Source organism: Arachis hypogaea, chromosome 19 (genome assembly GCF_003086295.3).
Source record: "Arachis hypogaea cultivar Tifrunner chromosome 19, arahy.Tifrunner.gnm2.J5K5, whole genome shotgun sequence".
Lineage (NCBI taxonomy): Eukaryota > Viridiplantae > Streptophyta > Magnoliopsida > Fabales > Fabaceae > Arachis > Arachis hypogaea.
The window spans coordinates 61,500,064-61,513,263 of NC_092054.1; the positions used below are offsets into that span (position 1 = coordinate 61,500,064).

Below are 13,200 nucleotides of genomic sequence, written 5' to 3' on the forward strand. Positions count from 1 at the left end.
TGAATCTTTGGTTAGCTTAAGATAGAGATTGTGTATAAATTAAGTGTGGGAAATTGTGGGAACTTGGATTGATAAAAATGTATAGATCAACATTGAACCAACAGATCAAGCCATTTAGGCAATGCCAAGAGTTGATTGATCATCAGAGAGCACTAGCTAATAAACAAATAGCACACATGCAACAAGGATTGAAAGATGCTGGGCTCTAGGATCAGGTAGACCAGATTTGGGATAGAAGGTGCCCTGTTGAAGAACCCCAAGAAAAAAAGAAGAAGAAGAAGAAAGGAGAAAGCAGCAAGGGAAAAGAGCACGATAACTAGAGGTGGTGGAGTTCTTTTCATAGTTTTAATCAAATAAGGATGATGCATATCTGAAACATGATATGCCTCCAAATGTTTTATGTTTTTCATTTTCATATCTTGAGTAGTTTTCTTGTTAGGATTTGCATTATGCTTGCTATCACTCATATGCTTGAAATTCATGTTTTGTCTCCCTTTATGCATCAATAAGAGAAAAATGTTTGACATAGAGAGTAAATGTCCAATGTTGTAGGAATTAGAATGAAGTTCAGTGGTGGTGCTTGCTTGATTTAATGATTAGCTCAATAATAAAAGCTGCATAATAGGATGTTCTTTGTAGTGTGAACTAAGCTGCTGCTATAAAACATTTTATTAATGAGCATCCCTTGAGAATGAAGCAAAATAAGAAAGAAAAAGAAAGAGAAAAGCCAAGAATTGGCAAAGAAACAAACAACAAGGCTAGACACCAATAGCTTGGACCTTAGGACACATGCCTGTGGTACTTTTTGTACTAGGATATGCTTGGACAATTAGGTTTTGAGGAGTATTTCAAAACTTGGTAACTTGGATTAACTAATCCGGGATTATCAACCGAAAGTCCACTATCAAGAGCAACCTAGTTACAAAAGCATTTAGTGATCCAAAGAGATGCTGGGCATCAATGTTCTTAGGAAGAATTTGTGAGTCAAGTGTCTATGGTGAAGAAGTGTTGAGCAAAATTAAGCCAAAAGGATGCTGCAACACTTGACACTAAGTTATCCTTAAGAAATAAGCTTTATAAGCAAAAGAAAGAAAGAAAGAAAAAGCTAACAGGGATCAATCAAAGAGCAAGGCATTATAGCAGCAACTCTAGTGAACCATCAAGGAGACATTCCATATCAGATAGCTAAAAATAATTGAGCTGCATTTGTCTGCATAAAACCCCATGAACCAAGTTCAATTATTTGCTAAATAAGGACACGTATGCTTCTCTGTTTGATTTCATTTCTTCTCATGTTTAGTGCTTGCTTGGGGACAAGCAAGATTTAAGTTTGGTGTTGTGATGACAAGTCATCTTATGCTAGCTTTTCAAACATTTTTCACTTGTTTCATTAGGTTTTATGCACTTTCTTGCACAATAAGTAAGTGATTTGGAGTGGATTTTCATGGTTATTTAAACCAATCAACCCTTATTTAATTGACACAAAATGATAGGGTTTAAGCTAGAATTATTTGATTTTATGAATGATTTAGAAACCTTGTGAATTTGGTGATACTTTGACATGTTTGTTTGGTTGCTTGTAGGTTAAGAAATGGTGAAGAAAAGAAAAAAAACCATGAAAGCGTGCCTTATCAAAGCGTGGCCTATGATAGTGAAGCGTAGCGCTCGACCAAGGAGCAAGGGAGCGCTCACTAAGCCAGCGCAGCATTCAAAGAGTGAATGCTAGTAAGAAGGGCCAAGTACTCAAACAAGAGTTCGAAGAGAGAGCAAGGCCAAGCATAGCGCTCGAACGTCCCAACAGAGCGCTCAACAATTGCGCTCAAACAAGGTCAGCGCTCAATTGAAGAGAGCGCTACGTTCAAACATTTAAACGTTTTCGGGCCCCCAACAAAAGAAAAGCAAGGCGCGGCACTCATAAAGGAAGCAGCCAAGGTTCGAAGAGGGAAACCAAGGCAAGCAAGGGAGCGCTACATTCACACACTTAACTGAGCGCTGCATCATGAGGAAATTGCTAGTCAAGAAGGGGAGCAGCCAAGGTTCGAAGAGGAAACCTCACACCAAGTGTAGCGCTACGTTCTCTTCTCCTCACTGAGCGCTACACCAAGAGGCTTGGCACGAGGAAGGCACACAAGGGGCTAGTGAGCGCTCAGTTCCCTAACCAAACGGAGCGCTCCACTGGAGCTAGCACCCTTGGTCCATTTTCAATCAAATGCCATATTGGACCCACTTCTTCACCAATTTGGAAAAGCCCACTCCAAATTCTGAAAACCAAAAATAGAAAGTGTATAAATAGGAGTTAATTTGATTTGTAAGGAGGACCTTTTAGCTCATTTTTACTTTTCACTTTAATTTTCATTTGAATTTGGGAGTTGGGATTGAGATCTAGTTTTCTTTCTGCATTTTATTTTCTTCTGCAACTTCTACTTTCTGTTTTGGATCTTGAATTGAGATTGAAGAGCTCAATTGATTCCAAATCTGAGAATCATCTTTTACTTTTCTTCTCAATTGATCTAAGGATTGGATTTTAATCTTTTCTGTTGTTGTCATCTTCATTTTCTTCTGCCATTTCTTTCTCCTTGATCGAGGGAGTATTTGAGGATCTAGATCTTCTTTCTGATCTCAATGCTCTCCTTCGATCTTCAATTTCTCTTTAAGGATTTCATAATTGATTCAAGTTTTCTTGTTGTTTTGTTTCTTGAAGCAATTTTCCATTTCTGTTCTTGCAACTGAGATCCAGATCTGAATTCTTGCATCTCACACTACAAGAAAAAAGGCTTATCGGCACCCTTTTTTTTGCCACGCTTTAAAAACGTGCCCAAAAGTGGTCTATGGGCACGGTTTTGCGAGGGTGACCATTGATTTGTGATTTGGCCACGCTTTTTTTTGCCACGCTTAAAAAGCGTGGCCATAGAGGACAATCGGCACGCTTTTCTAAGGGTGGCCACTTATTTGAAATTTGGCCACGCTTTTTTACTGCCACGCTTGAAAAGCGTACCCATAGAGAAAAATCGGCACGCTTTTACGAGAGTGGCCACTGATTTGATATTTCGCCACGCTTTTTTTGGCCACGCTTAAAAAGCGTGGCCATAGAAAGAAACCGGTACGCTTAATAAATGTGGCTATACCTTGTGTATTTTGACAGCCCAAAAAAACGTGCCGATAGAATTCTCTCCTCAAAAATTTAGTTTCCCACCTATTTTCCCACACTTAACCTTTTTTTTTCTAAGTTATCAATTTTTACTACCCAACAACCCACACTAATAACTTACACACTAAAACAAAGAAACCCTAAAAATTCATCTTCTCTGGCTCGAACCCTCTCGAACCCTAAAAGCTAAGGCGCTGTCAGCTTCATCGTCGCGATCGAACCCAGCCCTGGTCGCCTGTCTCTGTGGCGGTGCTGCTCGCCTCATCTTCTCGAACCCAGCCCTGGTCGTGGTGCTCCTCGCCTGTCTCTGTCGCGGTGCTGCTCGCCTCATCTTCTCAAACCCAGCCCTGGTCGTGGTGCTCCTCGCCTGTCTCTGTCGCGGTGCTCCTTGCCTGTCTCTGTCGCGGTGCTGCTCGCCTCATCTTCTCGAACCCAACCCTGGTCGTGGTCCTGCTTGCCTCTCTCTGTCGCGGTTCTGCTCAGCCTCATCATCTCCAACCCAGCCCTGGTCGTGGTGCTGCTCGCCTCTCTCTGTGTCGCGGTTCTGCTCGCCTCTCATCCCGCATCTAGCATCAAGGTTTATTTTTTCTAGCTTTATTGATTTTGTTTACTTGGGATTATGCTTGATGCGTTCTTTCAATGTTAATTCTCTGCTTATTATTCCATTGCGGATCATTTTCTGTTACTTTCTGGATGGTGATTGGTCATTGGTGCTGCATTATTGCTTTTACTTTAGGAGTTTAGAATTGTATGGAAAAGAAAACTACTCTTACATCTACCTGAGATAGCAATTTTGATTTTCAAATTTAAACATCTCTGGAAAGCATTTTGCATTTAACCTGTTCATGATGAGTATAGCTTTTCTCATAGGAGCAATGATGAGCATGGTGGTTTTCTGTTCTTCATGCCTGATATCCTACTTTAATTTGATCTTGCCTGTTATAAATTTTAAGGCAAAATTGCACATTTTTATTGGGGTATTTGAAGGGTATTTTTTGCTTGTATTGTTATATAGAACAAGGAAGATACATTACAATTCGGAGATAAATTGAAGCTCCTAAGTATGCACTATGGATCTATTGATCTTTTTTATTTTTGTTAACAAATACACATATCATGTCATGTGCTTACTAAATTCTAACTGTGAATTTTAATTCTTTTCTCTCTCTTTTTCTTCTACAGTATCCTCCTTGTTACAAGGACATCCGTTTCTGGATCAAGGAATCATTTACTGAAAACATTCTGTGTGAACTTGTTAGAGGAATTGCTGGGGATATTGTAGAAGAGGTAATTCTTTGAAAGTTCTAGTAAACCTTTTCTCTTGCATTTACATGTATGTGAATTATCAATGTTGCTGTTTCCTGAATGTTCAATGGATTAAAAATGTATCTGGGCTGATCTGATCTGAGATTGAAAATTGGGGTTATGAAGAGATCTTTTGCAAAGCAAATTAAATGTTGTGTTAAGATGAGCTCTGAAACATCTTAACATTTAATTAGAGGATTTAAACTGACTGAATACAGGTTATGAAAACTATGAATACAGGTTATGAAAACTCAAATGATGCTTTATTATATGACTATGGAGGATTTAAATTTTATGGTGTGTGGTATTTATATTTTACTTTTTTTGCAGACTGACACAGCCTCAGTGTTGTTAAAAGCTATTGGGTATATCAGATTCCTTCAAAGTCAAATTGAGGTCATTATGTTCCTTCAATTCTCACATATTTGTACCATACATACACATTCCTTTACTAATAATCAGTTTTCCCAAACAACTATGATGAGTCAGTGATATATATATATATATATATAGTGTGTGTGTATATAGCACGCTGTTAAAGGTTCACTTTACTTTTTTTTTTCTACAACACACTCTTTATTATTTATTGAAGTTCTAAAACTATGTTAAATTATTTATTTTTTATTAAAAAAATTCCTTGGATATTATTTCAGGCCCTTAGTTTACCATACTTGAGCAATGGATCAGGGAACACAAGGCATCAACAACATTCTGTAAGAATATTATATATTAATTATATATAGATATGCGAATATGTTATTGGATATTCGTTGGAATATCCATTTGCAAAGAGTTATGCTGGGCATATTCCCTCAGATATAACCAACTAATGCCTCCCAATTCGCAAACCCATGTTATTTTCCTGATCAACCGCACCACTTGTTTGGTTTTTGCAGTTGCCATTAAAAGTGAAATTAAAATATTACAAGTTTATCTCAAGTTGATTCTAATGTCAATTGCCAAATATAGTAAAATTAAAATATTACTAAGATATGCTCCTTGAAAATTGAGTTGGAATTAACTGTTAATAGAAAAATTCCAGTGGCTTACAATTGCTGTCGCTTTCACAGTTTCACAAGATCTAACATTAATTTGTGTTACTTAGTACCTTGATTATTAATATTCTTCTAAGGAGGTTACATTGAGGATTGGTTATATATATATAAATGTAGGAAAACAGCAACCGTTTTTCAAAAACAAAGTGATCTTTCCTCTTTGGTTTTGCATTTGTTTCAAGACTCACAATAACCATGTCTAAATCTTTTCTTCTCTTCACGATTATTATTGTTATTAGCTTTGGTTTGTGGGTTCTTTATGCATCTGCAGAGCTTCAGAGATTTACACAAACATGTAAAAGTGACGGTTCTCTTGATTTTTTGGTGGTTGGTGATTGGGGAAGAAGATGTGAATATAACCAATCTGAAGTTGCTTACCAGGTTTGCCATTATTTCTTACTAATTGTAAAAAGCCAAAAAGTTGAACATGGTTTATTACATTCTCATTTTAATTTGTTTTACTTTTCGGTTATGTAGCTACTGCATGAAAACTGCTTGAAGAGGAAAGTACCTACTAGTGAACAGGTATGATTATTGCCCTCTTCAACTTTAATATTTTAATATGCTTAGTCACTATTGGTTTAAAAGGTTTTGGTTTGCTCATTGTTGAAAAAGTTTGCTTCTTTTTCTGCTTGAGAGTTCAGCCTAACAAATAATGGCTAATGCCTTACATGGAAGAAATTGTAGCAGATTGGGACTTGGGATTTGAAGCATTGTTTTTGTTTTGTCTATAGTGTTAGAATATTTATTCACAAAACTTTGGAGGAATCTGTAGTTATTGTTTCGTGAGAGATATTAGAGATGTATGATCTATCATGATGTGGTATCTAGCCAGTGGTTTTTTCTTGATTCAAGAGTTTTTTTTTCTTTGAATTAATGGGAAAGTAAAGAGATGTGGCCTACTACTGGTCCCCTTGTTTTCATGATTTGGCTGTCCTATGTGTAATTAAGTTGTTAAATATCATACTCACAATCTTTTTTTGCCTCAAGAGGTTACTAATTCCCACGAATGATTAAAGTACTTGGATTAAAGTACTCAGAACCTGCATATATCATTACACAAAACTAGTATTTACTTTTTTCTACCTTTGTTTGCCATGTCATATACTAGTCAATCCTGGAATGAGTGAGGAAGAGGTAGCAGCCTTAGTGCAAGCATCCCAAAATTCTCCTTTGGATGCCTCAAGTAGTAGACCAAGAAATACTCCCCACTCCTCTGAAGCAACTCACATTCCACCAACCGATGATGTAAGTAACTGTCCTAGCCTTGTATTATTGTCATTCTCTTGATTTAGATTATAGAATTTCATTTTTCATGTTGAATTTATGTTGTTGGCTGAATTGAGAATTGAGAATTGAGAATTGTTGATTATTGTTGATTGAGAATTTATGCTGGCTGAATTGAGAATTCAGAATTGTTGACTATTGTTGATTGAGAATTTATGCTGGCTGAATTGAGAATTGAGAATTTAGAATTGTTAATTATTGTTGATTGAGAATTTATACTGGCTAAATTGAGAATTAAGGATTGTTGATTATTGTTGATTGAGAATTTATGTTGCTGGCTGAATTGAGAATTGAGAATTGTTGATTATTGTTGATTGAGAATTTATGCTGGCTGAATTGAGAATTGAGAACTGTTGATTATTGTTGATTGAGAATTTGTGTAGCTGGCTGAATTGAATTACTGTTGATTGAGAATTGAGAATTGAGAATTGAGATAGAGGGTGTGTGAAAGAAAGATTTGGCAATTTAATCTCATTTTCGGCGGAAGCCGTTGATCGCGGTTGGGAATAAAGCGCTCTAACATGCCCACAACCCTTTTTTTGTTGAGTTTTGACCATATATTCTCCTTTGTTATTTTCTCTTGCTCGGTTTTTCCCTTTTCTTTCTTGTCATTTAAATTTAATTACTACTATTCTGAGGTAGTGTAGCATTAATTAGGGAAAAGGAATATGGATTTTAGTTATAGATGGGTTGCTTACCATTCAGCTAAACCAATTGCATGATGATGATGCACTTGTGAATTGTAGCATTCTTTTTAGCTTTTAATTACTTGTTACCTGCGAGTCCACTTTACACCATCTCTTCTCTTCCGACTTGCTTGTTATTCCTTGCCTCTTTCATTTCTAGCTTACTCAATTTTGACTCCACACACCAAATCTGCTAATGGATAATAATAAAAAACAAAATGTAACCAGAATTCTGAAAATTTTTTACTCATGTAAATATTTGTTCCTTTGCTCCAATAATTTGAAATTTGTGTGAACAGCTTCTTTTGTGACCATGTATAGGGGACTATTTCTTTTGTGTTTGATATGTGTTTTTTGTTCTAATGGCTGAATATGCAATGTTGTGGGATCTAATTAAAGTTGTTTTGCCATTTTCATGTTTAATCAATTTGGATTTGGAATTGGATTTGTTGGACTTAATTGAAGTCAATTTTATAACATGTACTAACACAAGATTATTTAAAATTCTGCAGGGCAGTGATAAAAACAATGGAGCTCATAATGGATGATCACACTACTCATGAAATTTGATATTTTGTAACTAAGTATATAGAAGTAGATATGTGACACTTGTTGGAATGACAATTCTTATTTACTTGTTATGACTATTTTTTGGTACTTTGTCATCAAAACCTACTTTTATGGTGACAATTTTATATGTATGTCTTTTTCTATGGGAAAGTTTATATTTGTTGGATTAGTTCAATATATATAATTTTATTTTTGTCTATAATTTTAAAATTTTATATGAATTTTGCACGAAATATTAGGAAGATTAATAAAAAAAAAAATTCTGACCAAACTTATGGGCACGCTTAAAAAGGGTGGCTATACCTTAATTTTGGGCTCAACAAGCACACTTAATAAGCGTGGCCATAACTTCGCAATCGGCACGCTTTAAAAGCGTATCCATATCCTCATCTACTGCCACGTTTTATAAGCGTACCCATATCCTCATACGTTTACCCTATTGGCACGTTTAAAAAGTGTAGCCATATCTTCCCCTATTGGTACGCTTTTAAAGAGTACCCAAAGCATACATTCTGGGACGTTTTAAAAGCGTGGCGATACGTGCATTTTCGGTACGCTTATAAAACGTACCGAAAGGTTAAGGCCTATGGCCACGCTTTTAAGCGTGGCAAGAAAAGAAAGCGTGCCAACAAAAAAAGCGTGCCGATAGATCCACAAAAGCGTGGCGATAGAGCAACCGGCACGCTGGCAGATGTGACCCTTTCAAAAGCGTGCCGATAGCTCAAAAAGCGTGGCGAAAAGCTATCGGTACGCTTTTTTGCACTTTTCGGCACGCTTTTAAAGCGTGGCAAAAAGCGTATTTTCTTATAGTGTCATAGCTCTCTGATTTACTTTAGCTTGCATTTTCTAGTTCAATTACAAATCCCAGCACCCAAATCCCTTTACTCTTAATGCAATTTACATTTCCCAGCAATCTAGATTCAGCAATTTACATTTCTTGCACTTTAAGTTTCTGCAATTTACTTTTCTTGCAATTTAAGTTTCAGCTCTTTTACTTTCTTGCACTTTAAGTTACTGAAATTTACTCCTTCTGCACTTTATTCTTCTGTTCAATTTACCTTCTTCACCTTTATTTACTTGCAATTTAGCTTCTGTCAATCGAAATCACTCAATTAATCAAATATTCGCTTAACTAAATTCATCGTCTAACTAAAATTGCTCAATCTATCAATCCCTGTGGGATCGACCTCACTCTTGTGAGTAATTACTACTTGATGCGACCCGGTACACTTGCCGATGACTTTTGTGTGGGAATCTGATTTCCACCCATCATTGGACAAGAAGTTGGGCAGTCCCAGGCTGATGTTGGCAAGCTGAAGGAGAAAGCGGCGGAGTCGGCTAGGCTGAAGGCTGCCAAGGATGCCGAGGATGCCGGGGCCGAGCTGCTCCGTCATTCCGAGTTCGAGACTTTGCTTTTGTCCCAGCCGGGGAGCGAGCGTAAGCGGGTCTCAGATGCTGAGTCTCAAGCTGTCGTTCTTCTTGCCGAGGTGGAAGCTTTGCGGACTGAGGTGGCGAGTTTGAAGAGGGAGAAGGGGGAGATGCTAGCGGATGTGAAGGGTGCAATTTCCACGGCTGAGAAAACGATGAAGGCCCAAGCTCTAGTTCTTTCCCTAGGCGTGGATATATCCGTGATGGGAGCGTTCAAGACCGTGAGGGATGGCCACATCATCGACTTGGAGTAGTTTCCCCTATGTAATTTTTTCTTAAGTTTGATAGGCCGTTTTGGTGTAACACTTTTATGTTCTATGACTTTGTTTGTTTGATATAATGAGGCCGTTTAGGCCATTTTTAAGACTTTAAGCCATTTTATGACTTTATTTTAATGTGATGGAGCCGTTTAGGTTATTTAGCCAAATTTGTTTTTATGACTCGTTTATTTTATTGTGATGGGGCCGTCTAGGCCGTGTAAGCAATTTTTATGACTTGAGGTCTTAGTGGACTGTTGATAATGGACCCTTGGCGGGTCGTGTTAGATTTATCTTTGTGGATATTCGTGTTTTGTTTGGCCTCGGGGGTGATCGATCCTCGAGGTGAGCCGTGGTCAGTTCATGCCATTGGGCAAGGCAGTGTTTTTGGAAAAAGAAAATGAATTTTATTAAGATGTTGAATTTCATTGAAACCTCCTGACGTGGGTAGGAAAGAGTACCCAATGATAGTAAATGCTAAAATAGAAAAAATGAAAAAATACAAGTAAAATGAAAACAATGAAAAGATTAAATACGATGTTTCCCAGTTTGAGGTGACGTTCCTAGGTATAGTAGAGCCGTAGGTTAGCGGCATTCCAGGTTATCAGTATTTTAGTTCCGTCAAGTCGTTCGAGCTTGTAGGCTCCTTTCCCGATCACTGTCTTTATCTAGTAGGGGCCCTCCTATTTGGGCATGAGCTTCCCTTCTCCAGGAGTGGGGGGGCGATGTTGTTCCATCGTAAGACCAGGTCACCGTGTCCAAAGTCCTATTGTATCAAGCCGCGATTGTATCTAGGGCTTATTCTCTGTTTTAGGCTAGCACCCGTAGGTGGGCTATGCTCCTGAACTCGTCTGTGAAGTCATGTTCTGCTTCTTCATCATTTCCTCCGATGGTTCTTCGAGGCTGGGGGCTTTGACCTCTGCTGGGATGACGGCCTCTAGGCCATACATCAGTTGAAATGGGGTTTCTCCGGTTAAAATTTGGGGGGAAGTTTGGTACGACCAGAGGACCGATCTGAGTTCGTCGGCCCAAAGTCTTTTGGCTTCGTCTAGCCACTTTTTGAGGCCTTTCACTATTATTTTGTTAGCCAATTCGACTTGCCCATTTGTCTGCACGTGTTCCACTGAACCAAAATGTTGAGAGTTGTGGAGTCCTTTCAAGAGCGGATATTTTATACGCTTTTTGGCATCATTTTTATATAGTTTTCATCATGTTTTGTTTAAGTTTTATTATGTTTTCATAGGTTTTAGTGCAAAATTCACATTTTTGGATTCTACTTTGAGTTTGTGTGTTTTATGATGATTTCAGGTATTTTCTGACTAAAATTGAGGAGCTTGAGCAAAAGTCTGATTCAGAGATAGAGAAAGGACAACAGATGTTGTCAGGATCTGACCTCCGTGCACTCAAAGGAGCTTTTTTAGAGCTATAGAAGTCCAAATGGAGTGCTCTCAATGGCTATGAAAAGCTAACATCCAGATCTTTCCTGAAATATATAATAGTCTATACTTTGCTTTGGAAATGAAGGCCCAAAACTGGCATTCGACGCCAGCCACTAGCCCCATTCCTGGCGTCCAAAGTCCACAGGGGAGTAGCTGGCATCGCAACGCCCAAAAGAGAGTCCCAAGCTGGCATTCAACGCCTCTAATGAGTCCTAGCACGTGGTGGAGACATCTTTAACTCAGCCCAAACACTCACCAAGTGGGCCAAGAAAGTGGATTTTCACACTACAAGACTAGTTTATCTTATTTCTGTATTTCCTAGTTAGCAGATTAGTATTTATAGGAGAAGATCACTCCATTTTGTATTTTCGAATAATATGTACATTATGAGTCACTAACCTCCTAAGGTTAAGGTTAGGAGCTCTGCTGAGTTTCATGGATCAATAATATTACTGTTCTAGTTCAATATGTCTGATTCTATTCTCTTATGCATTCTCGTTCTTCATCTTATGAATTGAGGATGACCCATGACAATCACCCTTGTTCTACATAGGTTCTGTGTGATTCCTGACCCGGATAGCGTTGAACCAAAGCTAGAGATTGCATTGTGAATTCCAATAGAGTACCTGGGCAACTTTGGATACGTGACATGAAATCTCGTTAACCGTGGGTAAGTGAGGTCTCTGTCGCACTAAGGTTAGAGTCTAAGAAGCAGCGTTCCCTGATCTGGAAGATCTGCCTTGTCTGTGGCACCTTGAGTAGGATCATAAAGGGAAGTGGATTGCTTAGAGCTTCATCTTCTGCTACGTGGAGAAACCTAGCGGTGGCTTGATGAGAGGACATGAGTCACTTGCAACATGGTGGATTGCTGTAGTGGAGGAGGTTAACTTGATGAGAAGACATGAGTTAATCACTTACGGCTTCCATTGAAGGAATCATAAAGTTATTAAAGTGGACAGTTAGAAAAGTTAATCCGGAAAGACAAAGCATCTCCGAAGCCTCAACCGTTCTCATACCATTAATTTCCCACCTATCCAGTAACATTTTATTTATTTATCTGTTTTATGCATTTTTCGTGACAAACTCTAATTTCTATCCGCCTAACTAAGATCTGTAAGGTAACCACTGCTTGCTCAAACCAACAATCTCCGTGGGATAGACCCTCACTCACCTGAGGTATTACTTGGACGACCCGGTATACTTGTCGGTTGATAAACCCCAATTTTGTGGTTTATCTTGTGCTTATTTTGGGGGATTTTATCACCTTTTCTCACATTTATTCAATGAAATAGCATGGTTTTGCAATTCTCCCTTAATTTGTGCTTAAGGGTGAAAACATGCTTTTTAGGCCCTTAAATTGGTGATTTTAATTCACTTTAATTCCATTCGAAGACTTGATGTGTTTGTTCAGTGATTTCAGGTTCATAAGGCAAGTATTGGATGGAAGAAGTGAAGAGAAAAGCATGAAAAGAGGAGAATTCATGAAGAAATGAGCAATTGGAGAACTGAGGGCCACGCGCACGCGTCATGCACGCGTACGCGTGAGTAGAGGTTTTGCCAGCGATGCGCGCGCGTCAAGCACGCACACGCGTGATGCTCGGCACGTGACCCACTTAAAGTGAAATCGCTGGGGGCAATTTATGAGCTGCCCAGGCCCAAATCCAACTTGTTTGTGAGGGTATTTGATGCAGAATTGAAGATTGAGCAAGGGGAGAGCACTTAGTTAGTCACGATGAGCCTTTAGTTAGTTTTCTAGAGAGAGAAGCTCCCTCTTCTCTCTAGAATTAGGTTAGGATTAGGTTAATTTCTCTTAGATCAAGATTTGATTTCATGTTTTCGTCTTGTTTCCTTTATGAATTCTCGCTTCTACACTTTCATTCTCTTAGTTTGTGATGTTAATTTTACTTTTATGCCTCTTTTATGTTCATGAATGCTCATGTTGGATTTGGATCTACTTTAATGCAATTTGATGATTGATGTTCTTTTATTGTTGATTTGAGTTGTTGATTTACTTTTCTTGCAATT

General features: G+C 38.3%; 1 protein-coding gene across 3 annotated transcripts; it reads left to right on the forward strand.

Moving 5' to 3' along the window:
* The first annotated feature begins 5,082 nt into the window (after positions 1 to 5,082).
* Positions 5,083 to 8,220, forward strand: LOC112776744 (purple acid phosphatase 17-like). 3 transcript variants are annotated; one of them, XR_003190166.3, is made up of 4 exons: positions 5,083 to 5,166; positions 5,780 to 5,889; positions 5,986 to 6,033; positions 7,994 to 8,220. XR_003190166.3 is itself a non-coding variant. In XM_025820978.3 (3 exons), exons 1-3 carry the CDS (start codon positions 5,704 to 5,706, stop codon positions 8,027 to 8,029), a joined length of 270 nt encoding a protein of 89 aa, XP_025676763.1. In that variant the 5' UTR covers positions 5,185 to 5,703; the 3' UTR covers positions 8,030 to 8,220. The 3 variants fall into 3 exon arrangements, 1 of the variants encoding a protein (XP_025676763.1); XR_011877299.1 differs by lacking the exon at positions 5,083 to 5,166 and adding an exon at positions 6,620 to 6,756 and having other exon boundaries at positions 5,183 to 5,889; XM_025820978.3 differs by lacking the exon at positions 5,083 to 5,166 and having other exon boundaries at positions 5,185 to 5,889.
* Positions 8,221 to 13,200: the final 4,980 nt, after the last annotated feature.

Bases quoted from the DNA above. Each gene is read 5' to 3' on its own strand.
- LOC112776744 (XM_025820978.3), top strand. From the start codon at position 5,704: ATGTCTAAATCTTTTCTTCTCTTCACGATTATTATTGTTATTAGCTTT. The intron at 5,890-5,985 runs GTTTGCCATTAT...TCGGTTATGTAG, and splicing joins AATCTGAAGTTGCTTACCAG to CTACTGCATGAAAACTGCTT. The intron at 6,034-7,993 runs GTATGATTATTG...AAAATTCTGCAG, and splicing joins AAGTACCTACTAGTGAACAG to GGCAGTGATAAAAACAATGG.